The 21,675-nt window shown below is 46.0% G+C and overlaps 1 protein-coding gene across 2 annotated transcripts in view; it reads right to left on the bottom strand.

The window, feature by feature from the left end:
• The window catches only part of PRKCB (protein kinase C beta), a 215,280-nt gene that overhangs the window by 52,938 nt on the left and 140,667 nt on the right, over positions 1-21,675 (bottom strand). For both annotated transcript variants that reach the window (XM_083152923.1, XM_083152922.1), the window contains exons 5-7: positions 10,508-10,636; positions 5,493-5,649; positions 5,264-5,398 (exon numbers count right to left, since the gene is read on the bottom strand). In XM_083152923.1, coding sequence (XP_083009049.1) covers positions 5,264-5,398; positions 5,493-5,649; positions 10,508-10,636 — 421 coding nt within the window. The remainder of the gene's footprint in view (positions 1-5,263; positions 5,399-5,492; positions 5,650-10,507; positions 10,637-21,675) is intronic.

The raw sequence follows: 21,675 nt of genomic DNA, 5'->3' as shown, positions 1-21,675 counted from the left end.
CCCCTTTGAGAACATAATCCAAGATCCCAATAGCGCTCTCTATTTACTGCGACTAAGAAGATCAAAGTAATGCAAAGCAACATTTTGCACTGGTCTATTAGTACTGGATTGCATGGATTGCCCCTTGTTATCTGCAAATCCCTTGCCTTATCATTTATAGCAAGTAGATCACATATGGTCAGATGGCAGTACGGATGGTGTAGTGGTTAACATTACTGCCTCACAGCACTGAGGTCATGGGTTCTATCCCCACCATGTGTTATATATACGGGGCAGTACGGATGGTGTAATGGTTAGCATTACTGCCTCACAGCACTGAGGTCATGGGTTCCATTCCTACCATGTGTTATATATACGGGGCAGTACGGATGGTGTAATGGTTAGCATTACTGCCTCATATCACTGAGGTCATGGGTTCTATCCCCACCATGTGTTATATATACGGGGCAGTACGGATGGTGTAATGGTTAGCATTACTGCCTCACAGCACTGAGGTCATGGGTTCTATCCCCACCATGTGTTATATATATATGGGGCAGTACAGATGGTGTAGTGGTTAACATTACTGCCTCACAGCGCTGAGGTCATGGGTTCGATTACCACCATGGTCCTAACTGTGCGGAGTTTGTATATTCTCCCGTACTTGTGTGCATACATTATTTTTGTGGTTCCCAAACTGGCTACCACAGGGCACTTACAGGGGTGACATGGGTTTATGGTGCATTACCAAAACAAATAATTTTATCATCAACAGTATAGGCAGTGCTGGGCCTGGCACTCTCACAATGCCCTGTGCACCACTACATAAGTGAACCTAAAGGCCCATACACACTGGTCGATTTTGAGCTGTAAGCTCACTTTAATCATTGAGCTGCTTTTAACTAAAAAGCCGCCCAGTGTGTCGGCCCAGCGGTGAGCGCTGATGCGTGCTCCCACATCATCAACGCCCCCTGGTGCTCATCGGCTGGTATTACCAGCAGATGAGCAAGAGTGTAGACCGCTTTCCATGGCGTCCTGCTATGGAAGTCATCCTCCCCAGGAAAGATCGCTTGGACGGCCAAAAACTGCCCAGTGTGTATCCACCTTAAGAATGACAGGTAAGCGCATTTTACTGTATTTAATAATTGTTCCTGGATTTTACAATAGGTAACTTTTGACCTAGGGGTGCTGTGACTCAAAGATTGGAACAACACCATAACCTCCCATGAGCAGGGCCCTCGCTCCTCATGTACTTCTCCATCTTTTACTTAAACCATCTCCGAAGGCACCAAATCCTGCTGTTTTCAGCCACCCTGATGCTTATTGCTGATGCAGACATGGGCCCTTATTCTGAATCGGACGGTACGGCCCGCGTGCGGCCGTACCGCCGATGTTTTTAGTCTGCACATGCGCAGAGGTCAATCTGCGCATGTGCAGCCCCATTCACCGCAGACGTATTTCGTCCGCCGCAAAGGGGGCGTATAGGGGCGTGAGGGGCTTCATACCCTCATTTCCCTATGTATACGCCCCGCGTTTCATGGGCGTTCCCATGCAAACGCGGGGCGTATGCATGCTAATCAGGGTATGACGCCACTGATGGGGGCGGAAAGCTGACGTCGCCGGATGTCAGCTCTCAGCCCCCATACAAGCTATCACACGGACGATTGTCCGTGTGGTCTCAGCTTGCGGGAGCTGCTGTGGCGTGCGGCCCTGCCTTCGATGGTCGACGACCATCGAATGCAGGGGGCAGCTCCCACCATGGTGGAGGCGTACGCCCCACCATTTTTATGCGGATCGCCAGCCGTCCGTGTACGGACGGCCGTGGCGATCCGTCTCGTGGGCGGGGATTGGTTTGTGCGGCCGGAGCACCGTGTGCGGCTCCGGCCGCACCAACCAGAATAAGGGCCATGGTTATGTGCCCTGTTACTTGTCCTCTATTGTATTCAAACGTAAGTCACTGTTTCCTGTTTTGCCTATGCGTTTATGTACGAAGTAAATGGGCGCTGCGGATCCTTTGTGGCGCCATATAAATAAAGGATGATAATTATAACTATTCTATACATAAATCAGAGTTGAAGATAGTTGTGGATTCCCACAACAAATTTAAGTTTTAGCAGTTATTACCACCAGCTCCCACACTGCTTGCCGTGTTATCAGACCGGCCTCAATGGGAAAAATGAATATTTAGATTAAATTTTCTCTCAAGCACCAAATGGAGGCTCAACAGTTTTCCATTGTCACAATGGCTTGCGACAATGACTCAAAATAACGTTTATTAAAACAAATTAAAAAAAATATTTAGTTAAAAACACACTGATATTTTGGTGCAATGTCTCTATCGTCAGTTGAGTAATACCAGGTTACAAACAAAAATCGCCCAAAACGTGTTAACGTCTTTATATCTGTACGGTAGCCATTTATCTGTGCTCTTATCATACTGCGCTGTCCTACTTGGGAGAAGCTATACTTTCACCGTAAAATTATTTGTAGACTGTTTTAATAACACAAAGCAGATGTCCTTGGTTACTGGGTGCCCCCCGTCAGAGAGATGGTTAGGATAAAAAGAGAACAGAATGGACTTTTCACAGCACGAGAGTCAATGGAGTTGAAATGATTTCCTGGAGGGCCGGAGGCGGCACGGAACCTGGGAGGAAATGAGAATTTCGGTGGATAGCGCTAGAGGAGATTAAATGGGAAACAGGGACTATTGCTGCACTCGACTGAACGTTTTAGACAATGTATCCAGGAGATCTGCTCTAGTGAAGCAGAATCCACCGGGCTCAGTGTCTTCTCTCTACAGACAGGTCAGTACGTGTGCTACACAACCGGGGCCAGGGCCTATGTAATGTGCCATATTTAGGCTGCACAGCAGAATCAGGCTTGTTCCCAACAGGAGCGCAATTAGACTATTTTATCCATTACTTTATCTTACAGAAGACCAGCCAAGCCCATTTTACTATAGGTTAGCTACGAGGACCAAGCTGGGCCAATCCCACCGCACAAACTACACTCCAGCCACGCTGTTCAAGAGGGTATGCGTCATAGAGCTCACACTATGAATGTCGACAGGGTTAGAAGGCCAACAAGCATTAGGTTGACAGACAAAAGGTTGACATGAGTTTTTCACAATTTTTAGGTCCCGGATTTCATCGTAAGTCGACATGGACACCGTATCAGTGCACCGCGTCCGCTCGCCATGCTTCAGGCACGAGGCCTCGCTGTGGTCGGCACACTATTATATTTTCCCTCCAGGCCCTAGTGGATGGTAGGGTATGAAATACAGCCCGTCGGCACGAGCCGGCGCAAATAAAAATGTGAAATACTCATGTCGACCTTTTGACTGTCGACCTAATGCTTGTGTCAACCTTCCGACCCTGTCGATCGTAGCCATGTCGAACTATTGAATGTCTCGACCTAAGCCTTGTTGACCTTTAGTGGTGGACCTAATGTATGTCGACCTAGCGACTGTATTCCATTCGCGATCAGGCCCCTCTGGCCATATGTCTAGCATGCTGGCAGCTTGAACTGTTAGGTTTAGAAAACCACACACTGCGTTATCAAAAAGGTGATCAAACCTGAAGCTGTAGCCATGCCCATCGTGGCCGCGGTGCGGGTGCTAGTGCCGGTTTGGTGCAGCAAGTCACAGCGAGCTGCAGGCTAATGTGTTTTCAATGCATTTCGCCACACCTGTCGCATGTGCGACTTGCCGGAGGATAAATGCGGCTGACTACATCTGTAGTACATGGCCAAACTGCATGCCCACCAACCAGGTCACAGTGAGCCCCATCAGGTGGCATCTGAACATTGCCAATACTAGAGCTGGGTATTACCTTTGCTATTTCACTAAATGATATGCACAATAATGATATAGATAGCTATATTACTGTGCACATGGTTTAGTGTGTAACCATGGTAATGATGTATGGCTTCTGTGGGTCATTAACATTCCCCCAGCGTCTGAACATATAGTCAAATCTGACTGCATTGTGAGTGACTGCGCGTTTCGTCGGGGGTCCGGGTGACGTTACTGAAAGATATGTGTTTTAGTGCTAGGTTGTTTGTCCAGTAGCGCATATATTAACAGTGCCATATAGTGTATACCCATTTTAACAGATTGTATCCATTTGCAAAGATCTTAAAATAATAGTGCCCCTTAATCTGTAGGCAGCAATGCAGGGAACTGTGCTGATAAAAGGACACCTTATTTTATATATATTAAGAGGTGCTACCATGCTGACACATGCAGTGCCAAGCAAGAAAATTGAAATGTAGGTGCACTCTAAGTACCGTACGTCAAACCAATTATGACCAATTATTAAGTTAACATGGAGCTACAAAAAGAAACTTACTAAGGAATATGGCTGTGCAAACGGATTAATGGCCCATACACACTGGGCGATTTTGAGCTGAAAGCAGCTCAGTTATGTAGTTTGAGCTGCTGTCAGCTCAAAAGCGGCCCAGTGTGTATGAGCAGGCGGTGAGCGGTAATACGCACTCACAACCCCATCACTGGTGGCCGCTGTTCATCTGCCGGTATCACCAGCAGGCTGAACAGCTTTCCATAGTGTCCTGCTATGGAAAGCCATTGACAGCGGCGAAAACCGATGGGCAGGTGGAAAATCGCTCAGTGTGTATGCATTGAGCGATTTTCAGCCAGCGATTTTAGCGATCATCGCTGTGCAAAAACGTCCAGTGTGTATGCACCTTAACATTGGAATGATTTACGAATGTTCAGCACGGGCGTTTTTCATCCAACGTTAAGTGTTCAAATGGCTCTAGAAAATATCTATATACATATTTCACTCCCCCCCCCCAACATTAGTTGTTTCAAAAGCTGGGAATCCTCACTTTTCAATAACATGCCTAGATGTCACATGTCACACCAGGTACACAATATTTTTTATTAAAGATAATAAACTGTTAATTATAGACAAGGCTATTTTTCAGCAGGCTCCAGCAGGAACTGAGGCCCTTATTCTAGTTCACTCTTTCTGACCAAATATTTCTTAGATGGACAAAACCATGTGCACTGCAGGTGAGGCAGGTGTTACTTGTGCAGAGATAATTAGATTTGGGTGGGGTTTTACACCTGCCTCACCTGCAGTGCACATGGTTTTGTCCATCTAAGAAATATTTTGTCAGAAAGAGTGAACTAGAATAAGGGCCTCAGTTCCTGCTGGAGCCTGCTGAACAATAGCCCTGATTATAGATCACTCAGTTTCCCCATGCCCTCTACATACTCAATGTACACATCATCTTGTGGAATTGATTTGTGGCTGCTTACCATCCGTCCACACTAGCCTTCAGCAGCTCTGAAATGCCGAACGACAGCGAGCCCATGAAGTCATTTCTACTGGTCAAGTCCCAGTCCCAAATCTCCACGGACAGCCTGCGATCTTTGTCAGACTCCTTCAAGTTGCTGCGAAGAGAAGAGACTGGACAGGTCACACAGAGAATGAGCCCATTGTCCCGGTCAGAGGTAATGGTACCAATCAAAGGAAAACTTCACTCACAATTTAAATGTCTCATTATAGATTGGGTTGAGGGAACATTTGATGGTTTTGGTCTTCTGTTTGCTCTCACTCTTTGGGTCTGGGATGAGTTTCAATTTCACATACGGGTCGGATAATCCATTGGGGTCCATGGGAACCAAGTTCCTGCCTTCGCCCACTAAAAAGAATTCAGTGGGAAATTAATCTACAGAACAATTGAAGAGCATCATATATATTGGTGCTAAACAGAAAAGCTCTAATATCAATGAGCATTGCGGTTCATGCATCACCAAACATGGCTTACTAAGCATGAACACTATAACATCAAATATGGGGGGAAAGAGTATAGTTTTAATAGATACTGTAGACAGATCGATGGATCGATAGATAAAAGAACCAGCTTCTCCCAGTGCTGGGTCTTTAAACTGGCTCCTAGATCAGTACACTGAGCACAGGCATTCCTAGTTTGCAGTCTGCAAGATTATTTAATTTTCTGTTTGAATATCTTTGGACGGCTCAACCAGACAGCAAATCAATGTAGGCATACAGTGACATCTAGTGGTGATTTTATCTATAGCAACATCCAAAAGGTCACATTGAATTCTGCACACACTGTAGACTGCATTTGATCACCTGTCATTTTGCTCACTGAGTGCAGCACAAATAAAAATGACTAACAAGGAAATCAATGGACCAAGGTGGAGATTGATGGGTTTATCTGCCACCATAAACACGTCCCTAAGTTTCTTGCTGACATGAGCGGAAATACTTATGTTTATTGTTGGCAAACATGGCTGGGAAGATAAAGGAAATGTATACGAAATAGGATTCACAAGTAAGCGTTGCATGCTGGGATTGTTCCTTCAAATGAGCTAAGAAAACTTGTAATATGACCTTTCTGGCTGCATTAGTGGGGAACACAGTGGCTGGCAATTCCTAGTTTAGACCACACATGCATGCTACTATCATGGTGGAAGAGGCTTAATTCCAGACCACACAATAATGCTACCTGATGGAAGAGGCTTAGGGCCTTATTCTAGTTCACTCTTTCTGACAAATTCCATCTTAAATGGACAAAACCATGTGCACTGCAGGTGAGGCAGGTGTTACTTGTGCAGAGTGAATTAGATTTGGGTGGGGTTTTACTTCAAAGTGAGATCTATATTTTAGTGTAAAAATAAAGCAGCCAGTATTTACCCTGCACAGAAACAAAATAACTCACCCAAATCTAATTCTCTCTGTACATTTTACATCTGCCCCCCTGCAGTGCACATGGTTTTGTCCATATAAGAAGGATTTTTTCAGAAAGAGTGAATTAGAATAAGGCCCTTTGTTCCAGACCACACAATAATGCTACCTGATGGAAGAGGCTTAGTTCCAGACCACACAAGTATGCGACCAGCAGCCCATTTCAAGACCCCTACATCCACACGGCCTAAATTGTTAAAACCCAGCCGAAGCATGCAGACAATGTAGGCTGGTCGTACACTTAATAATAAAAATCTTTCAGATTTTCAGTTTCTCAAGAGGCTTGGAATACAATACATACAAAAAGAGGGCCACGGCAGTCTATTGTGTCAAAATGAGGCTTGGAATACACGGAACTAAAATGGCCGCCGTCATCTATATATAGTAGTAAAACCAAAACGAGGCTTGGCATATAAACCAGGAAGTGCGGGGGCGCGAGACGCGCGAACCGGCACGCTATAAATATGATACCTGCATATCTAACAGCTCAAACTGAGGAAGCCGCCGATAATCACACAAGGCGGAGAAACGCGTTTTTGAGCTTTACCAAGATACCAGTCCTTTCAAGGCATCACCCCTACACAGTGGACAGCAATATCCAGTTACATCACTGGTAAAGGAGGAGAGAAACGTACCACCCACAGAATTGGCACCTGTGTGAGGAGGTCTACCCACTTTACAATCGCTGTTGGAGACCATTGACTGGTAACTATAATGGATTACAAATTGCCATTAAGGAACTAACATAATGCCATATGAACTCCAAGCCTGCTATTTGCCTCAAATCTACAGCCAGCACTATATGTTTTATGTTGTTTGTTTGGTATGTGTTTTTATTCATTAATGTCATTGTGAAGTGCACTTCATTCATTTATATGTACAACTATTTTTAAATAAATACAAGTTATTGTTCAACAATTAATTGCTTATAATATTGTTTGATCCCGACAAGACTGCGCTTCTTAAAGCGACACCGTCCCATATTGGGACAAAGTCACTTCCTGTTTTTCCTAATCTTTCAGATCTGGTTTATACACCACAGTTTTGAAAAATTATACTACAGTGTATGTACTTGAATGATAATTGTCCAAATGCAGAAAAACGTAACACTATGCAGCGGATGGAGGCACACAGTGATCGGATGTATCGGATAGGTGAGATACCGAACCAAATCTAAAATGTCAGTTCTGGTTCCAAACCAAAAACAGGCAAACATTGACAGATATCGCTGTGATTGTTTGATATGTACTTGGGAAGGGCGCCCAATTAGCATACGTACGGCACCATAGGGAAATCGCGCTGCATGCGTTTTTTGCATGCAATGCGATTGCATGCAATGCGATTTTCCTATGTAATTTATTCACTGCTCTCTGTCCTTGTGTGGTGCGATTGCATTGAATCGCACCGCACTTAAAATCGCATGCAATCGCATTCGATTTATAGGGTGCAATGCCATATAATGTATTATACACTTGTATGACATACAATGTGATTTAGGCACCCCCGGTGGATATTGGATCCACCCCAAAACGTGGCGAGCACAGCAAGCCCCGCGAGGGGCGGCGGAACGTGTCCTCCCAACCTTTTCATATCCCACACCGCTTCGGGGTGGCATGAATAGTGGGGGGGTGCCTAAATCCCATTGTAGGTCATACAAGTGTATACTAAATGAAACGCATCGCACCCTATAAAATCGCATGCGATTTTATATGCGGTGCAATCTTATCGCACCGCCCAAGGGATTCAGTATTGAATCCCGGCGGTCGGGATCCCGGCGTTCAGAATCCCGACGCCGGAATCCCGACAGCCGAAATGCCGACAAGGGGGGGAAGTGGATCGCTCGCCACGCAGCGGGCCCGGTGCCTCGCTACGCTCGGCACACTAATTTATTCTCCCTCCTGGGGTGTCGTGGACACCCCAGGAGGGAGAATGTGTCGGCATTTCGGCGGTCGGGATTCCGGCGTCGGGATTCTGAACGCCGGGATCCCGACCGCCGGGATCGTAACTGCATCCCCGCCCAAGACCAGTGAATAAATTGCATATGAAAATTGCATCGCATGCAAAAATCGCATACGATGCAAAGCAATTTTCTTACGCAGAATAGCCCACTAACCTATTTGCTTAGTGGCGGTACATAAGTACCAAAAAAAAAATAATCAATATTTCCTAACTCTCTCTTTCAGTATCACTTGAAAACAGGCTATGTCGTCAGTTGCTTCATGCAGCTCTAAATGCCATTGGTTTTAATCTTTCAGTTCAAAACTGATGGCAAAGCCCCCTGAACAGTATGTTCTATGCAAGCTCCTTAGGTGTAAAGTCTAATGAGAGGACCCCAGTAATCCAGAACCAGCCATGAACTTCTCAGCCTGGTCTGGTACTGGAAAAATGTAGGAAAAACAGTGGCGACCCCCTGGTTTTCCAATAACCAGCACCAGGCTGAACCACCTGGGAGCTTACACCAGGGAGACACACCGCATGGGGTCTCACTGCCATACTGTGAATGGTACCAAACTAATCAGACCAGGTCTGAAATCTTATAACACAGATTGACCAACCCGGCAATTCAACGTGGGTTATAAGGGTTAAACCTGGGTCGCCTTCTGTATAAGGGAGTGGTATATTTACCCGACAGTCGGGATTCCGACAGTCATTACTCAGCCGTCGGATCCCAACTGCACAGCGGGGGGAGCGCAATGAAGCCCCTTGCGGCCTCGCTGCGCTCGCCACTCTGCAGGCGCGGTGGCGAGCTGCTCCCGCCGCCTATTTTATTCTCCCTCTATGGGGGTCGTGGACCCCCACGAGGGAGCAGTCGGGATTCCGTCCGGCACCCCTGTATAATGGGCGATCTGGGTTTATTGTTAACTTGCTGGACCCAAGTCTGACCTGGCTTTGCGATGTGAAAGGGGTACAACAGATGATTGTGGATTTGGTGTAAGTTTCCAGTCATTTATTTTAAAACCAACCTACGTTCTAAAGTCTGGTTTTTGGTCGGTTTTGCCTTTAGTAAATGGCCAGTTTTGTTCACTTTGGAAAAAAAACCTGAAAATCGTCCATACACCAACTGTTAATAAATAGATCGTAAAACATGTGGGTAGACCGGTTCTTGCCTAGGACTCCTTAATCCACCCCAATTCCCTTTATATGGCTAATTACAGTAACTCAATGTGAGACAGGTGTTAAATGTTATGCATATTGTAGCAGTGCATTCTTATCACGGATTTGTAAACTTTTCTTTGAAAATGGATGAAAAATATAACAAAGAGAAACAGGTTCTCAACTCTTTCCACAAATAGTGACTTAGAACCACAGATAATTCTTTATTGCATGTATTCTCCCCTCTATACCGTTTACTGTGCTGCAAAGTCTAGCACAACACACACAAAAATGATCATGTAATAAAAATGGTATCTCTCTAAATGGATTCAGTATTGAATCCCGGCGGTCGGGATCCCGGCGTTCAGAATCCCGACGCCGGAATCCCGACAGCCGAAATGCCGACAAGGGGGGGACGTGGATCGCCCCCCCCCCTTGCGGGCTCGCTGCGCTCGCCACGCAGCGGGCCCGGTGCCTCGCTACGCTCGGCACACTAATTTATTCTCCCTCCAGGGGTGTCGTGGACACCCCAGGATGGAGAATGTGTCGGCATTTCGGCGGTCGGGATTCCGGCGTCGGGATTCAGAACGCCGGGATCCCGACCGCCGGGATTTTAACTGCATCCCCTCTAAATGATTGAATGCAAAATGCCTGGATTGAGTTTAGACAGACCCACCTGATAGCTATCAACTCACCCACAACCGTCAGGACATCTTGGCTGATGTCCGCCTTGATGTGTAGTCTCCCTCTGCGCTCCGTGTGGTCCGTACCGCACAGGCTTGGCACGTTCATTACACAGCGTTTGTGAACGTTCATCATGCATGCTGAGAAACAGGGAAAAGCAGGGATTGTTAGCAGTGTATTAGCAGGGAGACACATTTCCGTAATATTTAGTTCTCCGAGATTGTTGCACTAAAAGTTGGGTCCCAAAGTTTTTCCCGAACTGGATTTGTGATCTGCTGTCTCATTTTTAGCTTGCACCAGAAACAGTATTTCCAGTATTTGCAGCAGAGGGCGCCTGTGAGCTCATGAGAACTGTATTGCTCAGCGTGTCACAGGGGGGGTGGGGTATAACCCTCAGACAGTTGGGATTCCAACAGTCATTATTCAGACATCGGAATCCCGACTGCCCGAGTGCTGCATAGTCTCTTGTGAGAATGATGGCTCTACACAGGTTCTATTCTCCCTCTTTTTGGGGTCGGGGACCTAGAAAACAGGTACCCACGTAACAAGTGGGAGTGTGACAGTTAGCATAGGAAAGAACCTCTTACAAGGGCCGATATTTATACATTTCTGGTCTTCTACGCTTCCAGAAGTTTTATGCGGAAAGTGGCTATTTTTGCTGCTTAATCTACCTGCAAAAAACTGCACAACACTTTTGTTGGTAAGCTGCTCAATCAGAGGTGTGTCACTCAGGTGCCGAAAGGGAGGGGTAATTCTGGTTAGGAAAACAATATTTTGTATCTCAATTGCACACAGTGAAAGATAACATACATAATAACCAGACAATACAGAGATCTTGGTTGCATATATTTGCATGTTGGGGGCCCACACCCCAGACCCATACCCAGTATTAGGGACCCCCAGTGACAGAGATGCCTTGACGGCCTGGAGGCTTAGCCCTATATCTGCAGATATATGCAACCAAGATCTCTGTATTATCTGATTATTATGTAGTTATTTTTCACTCAATGTGCAATTGGGATACAAAATATTGTTTTCCTGCAAAAAATTGGTTAGGGAATGCATCTGGGAAACATAGTACTTTGTCTAGGGACGGGCATACGCTATTTTTCTTTCAAGATTACTCTGCAGTTTGCCAAAATTCGCTACAAATGGGCCGTAATTTGCTCTTTTATTTCCTGCCCAAGACTTTATTGGCATATTAAATTTTTAATAGAAAAAAAAAAAAAAAAAAACAACCAACCATGCGGCACGACATTCTTCCTATTCAGATTGCACCGCCAGAACAAGTTCGATTTTTCGTTATTTTTAGGAAAATCAGGGGGACTTGCTCTGGCTTTCCCGCTTTACCCCTCCCTAATTATTTATTAAGCTATTGGAAGTTTCCAGTTAGCCTAATTATAGAGGTGTCCACATACAGTATATGTAGCCTCCTTGAACGTTAAACAGCGCTTCTAGTCGTTCCATACCACAGCATGACTCGTTACCGCTGAGCGTGCTTGCATGCGACTTATTCCATTACAATGCATTTTATTTGCGCCACAGTGGGAATATGATGCACAAGCAGTAATACGGTGCTTATGCGCTATGTGTAACACAACTTGTAGCGCATGCGTGTGTGTGTCCCGTGTGAGTCTAGATCAGGGCTGTCCAAACCTGACCTCATGATCTACCAACAGTTCATGTATATCAGGCAACCTGTGGATCTATAGTAGGAATAAATGCAGCAGGTTTGAACATGTGACAGTTAGTAATGACTACAGCTGTGCACCAGCTAGGTGATCTGGAAAACGTGGACAATTGGTAGATCTCGAGGACCGGTTTGGCCTCTACTGGTCTAGAGGCAACAGTGGAGAGAACTACATCTCTCAGCAGCCACCTGCCCAATAGGAAGATGTGGGGCTTCAAAGCAAAAAAAAAACCAGCATGCTTTCTTACCGCAGGTACCAGGAGCGCATATAGTTGCTGTAATCCAAAATTGAGCACAATGATTTGAAGGTTTGTTTTGTGGACAAACCCTCACTCCTGGTTGGGCACTCCCCCACGATGGTATCTATTTTAAGGATTTTTTGCGCTACAGATGATTTTTGCATATATTTACAGTCGAAAAATCCTCTATGAAGCGGTGTACACACTGGCCCTTATTCTGATTGATTCGGTTGGGCGCGAATTCGCACCAGGACCGATGTTTTGAGTATGCGTAGCTGCATTTCTGCGCATATGCAAAGGATGTGAGTGTGCAAACTCGGTGCTGTGGGGGGTGGTGTGTGTGTGCTGGCCAGGGGCATTAGCATATGTATACGACCAGCGTTTCATGGGCGTTACTCAGAAGACGCTGGGCGTACATATGGAAATGCAGTCGTGACGCACGTGCAGGGTCGGACAGCCGACCATATCACTGTATTTCTTTGTAGGTGTCTGCTTTTTCCCATCATTCGATCGAAAGATGGCGGAGGTTCCCAAAGGCATGCAAATGGTTGTTTATGTAAAACATCCATTCATGTGCCGGACGATTGAACACGGTGAGTGAATGGTGGCAGGTGTGCCACCATTCGCCGGGCAGGTTCTGGATGACTTGCAAGGGCGGGAATTCGAACCGAAGCGACTCAACCGGAATAAGAGCCACTAGACAATGTATGTCCCCTGCGACTCCGACAGTGTTGGCCATGCTCTATTCAATAGCATGGACCCCACTAGCAATGTCTTCCGTCAGGGATGCATGTGGGGTCGGTGCATGACGTCGCGGACAATGCCTGGGATTATGTATTGAAAAGTTATATTTTCTAAGTTATCGTATGCTATACAAATTTTACTTGTAGGGTTATCTAATACATATTAGGTCTACCGTGCAAAACTTTTTTTTATAATGTTTCTTTTTTGTCATTGGGAAAAAAACTCACATCAATGGTAAAACGTTATTTAAAACGAGGAGGGCGTCCGACGTTAAGGTGCTTGCTAAGCAGAGAACGACTTTTTTCCCTCATGGAGAGGGTCAGGTAGGCAAGTATACAGCACAATGACTGGAAAGAAAAGATATGTCCTTAATAAGGTGCACCTAAGAGATTACAATAAAATTTAACCTTTATTAACAAGTCATTTAAAAGGCTGCAAAAATGTAAAAAACATTAACATACAACATAAATGGGGTAAACACAGTTTAAAACTGAGGTGGCAGGCAGAAACTGCTGTTTTATGTAGAAGATTTTAATGCATATATGTCCTTTTCAACGTGGTGTGGACCTCCTTATGTTGGTAAGTCCACACTCAGGTTGTATGATGTGTGGACACCCAGAGGCGGTGCAACTAGCGCAGGTCCACTGGACTTTCTGCGGTATTGCCACACGCTCTAATGGGGTCTTGCGTTCTAAGAGTGGGTAAAGACCTCTTATAACTCCTAGTCTGTCGTATGAGGTCCTGTAGCTGATGTCAACACTTGGCCCGTTGACTGAACTCTTTCTTGAGTATTATGGATGGTAAGTATTCATTTGCGCTATATATAAGTGCTGAGAGTATAACACATCTATAATTCTGTGCTGAGTGTGTTAATTGCGCTCAAAGTATCCTCATAAATTATAACTGGATACCCTCTTAATACACAAACTGTGAGGGAATGAATTACCAGAGAGGATTTGCGCTACATAGATACCACGACTATAATCATGCGCTTTGTAAATAAATTGCGCTCGTCTGGTCCTCACTTATATAACCTGGGTACCCCTAGCTGTATTTAGGCTATGGGGAAATAAATAACCAGGGAGTGCCAGTGTTGAGGTGTATGATATAAATAGCACTCTCAGAATAGCGTGGTAACGTCTGGACCCAAATGGATCAGAATGCACTATATAAATACCACGACTGTGGTCATACGTTTTGTGTATAAATTGCGCTGGTCTGGTCCTTACTCATATAACCTGGATACCCCTAAGCGTACTTAAGCTATGGGGAAAAAATGACCAGGAAGGACCAGTCCTGAGGTGTATGATATAACTAACACTCTCAGGATAGCGTGGTAACACCTGAACCTAAATGGACCAGAGTGCGTGAAGAGAGGTGTAGGAGAAGATTAGCACTCTCCAAATATAGTTGTCGCGCAGGGCACACGGGCACAAGTCTCAATCTCAGCTCAGGACTAGAAACATGTAGTAGGACATACACATAAATCAAAATGCATTGGTAAGAAAAATAATAAACAGCTGTCTGCCTGCACACCGCTAGCCGGCACGCGCTTCGCAGTACAGCTTCCTCAGGGCTCTTCTCCTACACCTCTCTTCACGCACTCTGGTCCATTTAGGTTCAGGTGTTACCACGCTATCCTGAGAGTGTTAGTTATATCATACACCTCAGGACTGGTCCTTCCTGGTCATTTTTTCCCCATAGCTTAAGTACGCTTAGGGGTATCCAGGTTATATGAGTAAGGACCAGACCAGCGCAATTTATACACAAAACGTATGACCACAGTCGTGGTATTTATATAGTGCATTCTGATCCATTTGGGTCCAGACGTTACCATGCTATTCTGAGAGTGTTATTTATATCATACACCTCAACACTGGCACTCCCTGGTTATTTATTTCCCCATAGCCTAAATACAGCTAGGGGTACCCAGGTTATATGAGTGAGGACCAGACGAGCGCAATTTATTTACAAAGCGCATGATTATAGTCGTGGTATCTATGTAGCGCAAATCCTCTCTGGTAATTCATTCCCTCACAGTTTATGTGTATTAAGAGGGTATCCAGTTATAATTTATGAGGATACTTTGAGCGCAATTAACACACTCAGCACAGAATTATAGATGTGTTATACTCTCAGCACTTATATATAGCGCAAATGAATACTTACCATCCATAATACTCAAGAAAGAGTTCAGTCGACGGGCCAAGTGTTGACATCAGCTACAGGACCTCATACGACAGACTAGGAGTTATAAGAGGTCTTTACCCACTCTTAGAACGCAAGACCCCATTAGAGCGTGTGGCAATACCGCAGAAAGTCCAGTGGACCTGCGCTAGTTGCACCGCCTCTGGGTGTCCACACATCACACAACCTGAGTGTGGACTTACCAACATAAGGAGGTCCACACCACGTTGAAAAGGACATATATGCATTAAAATCTTCTACATAAAACAGCAGTTTCTGCCTGCCACCTCAGTTTTAAACTGTGTTTACCCCATTTATGTTGTATGTTAATGTTTTTTAAATTTTCGCAGCCTTTTAAATGACTTGTTAATAAAGGTTAAATTTGATTGTAATCTCTTAGGTGCACCTTATTAAGGACATATCTTTTCTTTCCAGTCATTGTTCTCATACTTATGTCCCTAGGTAGCACACCCCTGTCTAACTAATCAACTGTAGACTATACAAATTAGGGGTCCTATTGCTCTCCAATTCTGTCTTGTGCGATTGACAACCAAAACCCCCCTCTCTAAGTATACAGCACAGACTGCCAAGCTTTGGACAGCTGGAAAAAGATACCGACATCAATAGAACGTGCATGGGAGAATAGCCATTGCCGCTGTAATTGTGGTGTGAGTACTCTGTTAATATATATGCGCTTCTGGATAATAAGAGAAAGGTCTGAATAATGATATATTATACAGTATGGCTGGAACAATGTATGGTGAGTATTCTGGGAAATCCCATGAGCACTGTGATACGAGGCCTGGCTAATAATACTAACGAGTATTTTCTATTAACAAAATGGCTGTGAGAGCGGTTTGTATTTAATCGGACTAATTGCAAGACTGATTTGTTTAATGAGATTGGACTAAGCTGCTTGGTTCCTTTTAATAATATAAATTATCTGGAAAGGAGAAGCGACACAAATAAGAACAGATAGACGTCCATACTTTAGGGCTAATTCAGACTGGATCGCAAAGCACATCTTTTCTCTAATGGACAAAACCCTGCTGCACTGCAGGTGGGGCAGATGTAACATGTGCAGAGAGAGTTAGATTTGGGTGGAGCGTGTTCAAACTGAAATCTTAATTGCCGTGTAAGAATAAAGCAGCCAGTATTTACGCTGCACAGAAACAAAATAATTCCCTCAAAACAAACTCTCTGTACATGTTACAACTGCCCCCAACTGTCAAGCAACAGTCTGGGGCTGAAATATACCAGTTAGGAGCCAATTAGCTGCTGCATTATCACCTTACACTTCACCAAGCTTAATAATTCTGCCCTAGTGTTATTTATTTTCTAAATAACCCCCTTCCATTTGTCTCTGTGTATACCTCTTACCACTATTGTGTGCAGACTCCAGAAATTGTCATTCTTAAATGATCAATTTGTTGTACAGATATTGTGGTCGCAATAGCGGGAAAGCAAGTGATATTACTAAACGGGTCCTCTTCTGGTAGCAATGACATCGATGTTACTAAAAACACTATATATTGACAATCAACTTTCCCAAATATGGAGGAAGGTGGTAAGTTTTATCACGGCCGCTTCTAGAGGCCGACAAGCCGTGCAGCCACTCGGGGCGCCGCACAGTTTGTCTGCCACTTATCACACAGCCGGGGTGACAGCTCCCCCCACAGCCGCTTCCCTACAAAGGGGAGAGAAGAGCCCATTGCATGACTCGCCTTCCCCTCATTGTGCCACTGTGACTGGGCCATCAGCCAATCACAGCTCACGGGCCGGCAACCAATCAGGAGTCAGCCCGCAAAGTATGACTGGCTGACGGCCCGGTCACAGGGACAGTGGACACAGTGAGGGGAAGGAGGGACAGTGGACTCTGGGTGGGATGTACACTACTAAAGGGAAAATGCGGTAAAACAGGGGTTTTATTGCATTTTCCTATTTACCATCACCCGTCTTCGCTTGGCAGGGTATCGCCACCCAGAGGGTATCGCCTATGGGCTTTTATCGCCGCCCGACGTCCGCGTGCCCCCCCCCTCCCGTCCTCCTGATCTCCTCCTCCCCAGCAGGTGTCACAGCCGGGAGGACATCCGGCTGCAGGAGGGAGGAGGAGACGCAGGGGGACACTGGCAGCCGCCGGGATGTGACGGAGACCCCCGCACACCACATCAAAGGTATCACGGGGGTCTCTGTCACCGCAACCCGATGCTAGCCGCATATGTTAGTACATATGCGGCAGCATTGCGGCGGCTGCCAGGCGAAGGGCGGCTATGTATATTAATACATCCCGCCCACAGTGAGGGGAAGGAGATATGCGCGATGCACTGAGCTCTCCCCTCCCCTTGAAATCGGAGGCAGAGGAGACAGACAGCAGGGGGACACCAGACTGGGGTGAGAGCAGGAGAGGCGCGTTCTGTGCTCCACAATGCCCCCCTCCAACAACAGCAGCAGATGTTGATAGCAGCAGCAATCAACGGCAATGGTGAGTTGCACTACTGTGAAATTCTGGCACTGTGGGGGGCATAGGTGTTTCTGGCACATCTGGCACTATGGGGGCATATCTGGCACTATGGGGGCAATATGTGTAATGGGCATCACATTGTGCAGCGTAATGAGCATTACGGTGTGGGGCGTAATGTGTAATGGGCATTACGGTGTGGGGAGTATTGTGTAATTGCTATAACAGTGTGGGGTGAAAGGGGCATCACAGGGTGGGGTGTAATGTGCAATGGGTATCACGGTGTGCGGCATAATGTGTAATGGGCATCACGGGGTGGGGTGTAATATGCAATGGGCATCACAGTGTGCGGCATAATGTGTAATGGGCATCAGGGTGTGCGGCGTATTGTGTAATTATCACCCCCGGTGAGGTGTAAGGTAATGGTTTTCTTGCTAGACCACACCCATTACAGCTAGGACACACCCCTTATATTAAGCCACACCCATTTTGTGTGCAATTTCTTCACTGACACATGTATGGGGGGGGGGGGAGGGGGCACATTTATTTCTTCGCACTAGGATATAAATTGTCTAGAAACACCTCTGACTTTTATACAAAAAAGGTCCTGTATTTCAAATCCTTAGACCTATCATCCTTAATATCACTTCCTGCTTCACCTCAGTAAAGAGGCGTATTGGAAAACTTATCGGACTAAAGATGGGTACCACCTGGATGACAAGCAGCACGCACGCTCTTAGCTGACTATTTCCCTTGTACTTTCTGAAGTACCGGACAAATGAAATAGTGCGTACACACTGAGTGATTCCACCATCGAGCAAACTATATATACAAGAGATATCTGATATTGTCAAATTGTTGGGTTTCAGCCCATCGCTTGTAGCACACACAATGGACAATATGCAAATGGAGAGTGATAAACAACCAATCAGCTCCTACCTGTCATTTTTCAAACCCAACCTGTAACATGACAGTTAGGAGCTTATTGGCTAGTTGTTTATCGATCTCAATTATATCATGTTTTTGAAGTTTGATACATCTGGCCCATAGTGCGTACACACTGAACGACATACACAAAATTGTTACGGCTGGTCATTATCATTGTCCAGTGTGCACCAAGCTTTAGTCATAAGGATTAGGTCAGGATTAGGCAAGTCAGATGCTTGGTTGTATAGGTAGAGGTATCAGCAGTAGAAAGAAAGAAGTGATAATGCCACTGTATAGGTCATTGGTACAACCTCATCTAGAGTACTGTGTTCAGTTCTGGAGGCCATATCTCCAGAAGGATATAAATACATTAGAGACTGTACAAAGAAGGGCAACTAAAATGGTGCATGGCCTACATCACAAAACGTACCAGGAAAGACTAAAAGATCTTAATATGTATAATTTAGAGCAGAGAAAGGAAACTTTCAAATATATCAAGGGTTTTAACAAGGTACAGGTGGGAGACATTCTTCAATGGAACCGTAGTATTAGAACACAAGGACATGCACTGAAACTGGGAGGGAATTCACAGGAAACTTAAGAAAAACTGACTTTACAGAAACAGAGTAGGCCAGGTACCACAAAATCGGCACTTTAACATCTACCTGGACTCCAATTGGTAACAGCAAAGTATGTGCATATATAAATAAAAACCCATGTCAACATTTTGGCTTTTTTCGACCATAGACATGTGAACATTTTGGCTTGGTTCGATCATAGCCATACCGCAAGAGACCATGCCGATCAGCCATTCAAATACATTATAAAATGCACAAAGACCAAAGCTGCAATTCTCACTGTGGCCAGTAGAGGTCTCTGTACAGCAACATATACAGAAAAGGTGCTTGTAGCCACAAAGTCATGAACATTATACAGATGTGTAATCGCACATCTACCATCTATAAGCCACACAGTGGAAGAGGCCTGGCGGGAGTGAGCCAACAATCCCGTACAACTCCGTTAGCTTCCGGCGGCTTTTTTGACAAATGTGGCTAGGATGCATCAGGAGGGGCTGCGGATTCATTTGATGCAACACTTGTGTATATGTGAACAACTGAATATGAAGAACAATGGAATGTAAATGCAACTAAGACACATTTTTGTCAAGAGACCTCCCACACTAGCAGAGAGAGGTAGCAGGAACAGGAGCAGGGGATAGGAAGCAAGGGGCAGTAGCAGGGGATCATTCTAGTGGCAAGAGGACAGGGGTGTGGCACCAGGAGCAGGGGTCAGCGGCAGAGAGACCCTCGGATGAATTAAGGAGAGGTGAGAGGTAGCAGGAGCAGATCATCTCTTAGGTGGATGGACAAGAGGGGAGAAGCACCAGGAGCAGGGAATGGAGGGGGAGGTAGCAGGGCAGAGATAGCAGCAGGGAAATTACTCAGGTGAATGGATGACAGTGAAGAGGTAATAGGAGCAGGGAATCTCTTTTAACTGAATAGAGGAGAGGTGGGAGGAAGCAGAAGCAGGGACTCATAGGTAAATGGAGGGATGGGGAAGGTAGCAGGGCAGGGATAGCAGCAGGGAATCACTCAGGTGAATGGAGGGGAGAGGTAGCAGGGAATCACTCAGGTGAATGGAGGGGAGAGGTAGCAGGGAATCACTCAGGTGAATGGAGGGGAGAGGAAGCAGGGTATTACACAGGTGAATGAAGGGGAGATGTAGCAGGGAATTACTCAGGTAGCAGGAGCAAAGACAGCAGCAGGGAATTAGTCAGGTAGAGGTAGCAGGAGCAGGGACAATATCAGGGAATTACTCAGTTGAATGGATGGGAGAGGTAGCAGGACAGCAGCAGGGAATCACACAGGTGAATGGATGAAAGAGGTAGCAGGACAGCAGCAGTGAATCACTCAGGTGAATAGAGGGACGAGGTAGCAGGGAATGACTCAGGTGAATGGAGGGACGAGGTAGCAGGGAATGACTCAGGTGAATGGAGGGACGAGGTAGCAGGGAATGACTCAGGTGAATGGAGGGACGAGGTAGCAGGACAGCAGCAGGGAATCACACAGGTGAATGGATGAAAGAGGTAGCAGGACAGCAGCAGTGAATCACTCAGGTGAATAGAGGGACGAGGTAGCAGGGAATCACTCAGGTGAATGGAGGGACGAGGTAGCAGGGAATGACTCAGGTGAATGGAGGGACGAGGTAGCAGGGAGTCACTCAGGTGAATGGAGGGACGAGGTAGCAGGGAGTCAATCAGGTGAATGGAGGGACGAGGTAGCAGGGAATCGCTCAGGTGAATGGAGGGACGAGGTAGCAGGGAATCAATCAGGTGAATAGTGGGGAGGGGTAGCAGGGATTCACTCAGGTGAATGGAGGGGAGAGGTAGCTGGGAATTACTCAGGAGAATGGAGGGAAGAGGTAGCAGGGAATTACTCAGGTAGCAGGAGCAAGGACAGCAGCAGGGAATTACTTAGATAGAGGTAGCAGGAGCAGGGACAACAGCAGGGAATTACTCAGGTGAATGGATGGGAGAGGTAGCAAGACAGCAGCAGGGAATCACACAGGTGAATGGATGAAAGAGGTAGCAGGAGCATGACAGCAGCAGGGAATCACACAGGTGAATGGATGAAAAAGGTAGCAGGGCAGCAGCAAGGAATCACTCAGGTAAACGCATGGGAGAGGTAACTGGAGCAGGACTGCAGCAGGGAATCACACAGGTGAATGGATGGGAGAGGTAGCTGGAGCAGGACTGCAGCAGGGAATCACACAGGTGAATGGATGGGAGAGGTAGCTGGAGCAGGACAGCAGCAGGGAATCACTCCGGTGAAGGGATGGGAGAGGTAGCTGGAGCAGGACAGCAGCAGGGAATCACTCCGGTGAAGGGAGGGGAGAGGTAGCACGAGCAAGGACAGTAATAACTCAGTTAGGTGC

The sequence above is a fragment of the Crinia signifera genome, chromosome 7, assembly GCF_055691185.1.
Source record: "Crinia signifera chromosome 7, ASM5569118v1, whole genome shotgun sequence".
Lineage (NCBI taxonomy): Eukaryota > Metazoa > Chordata > Amphibia > Anura > Myobatrachidae > Crinia > Crinia signifera.
Note: the sequence above shows the minus strand (reverse complement) of the source record. Positions and strands in the feature narration are given on the sequence as shown.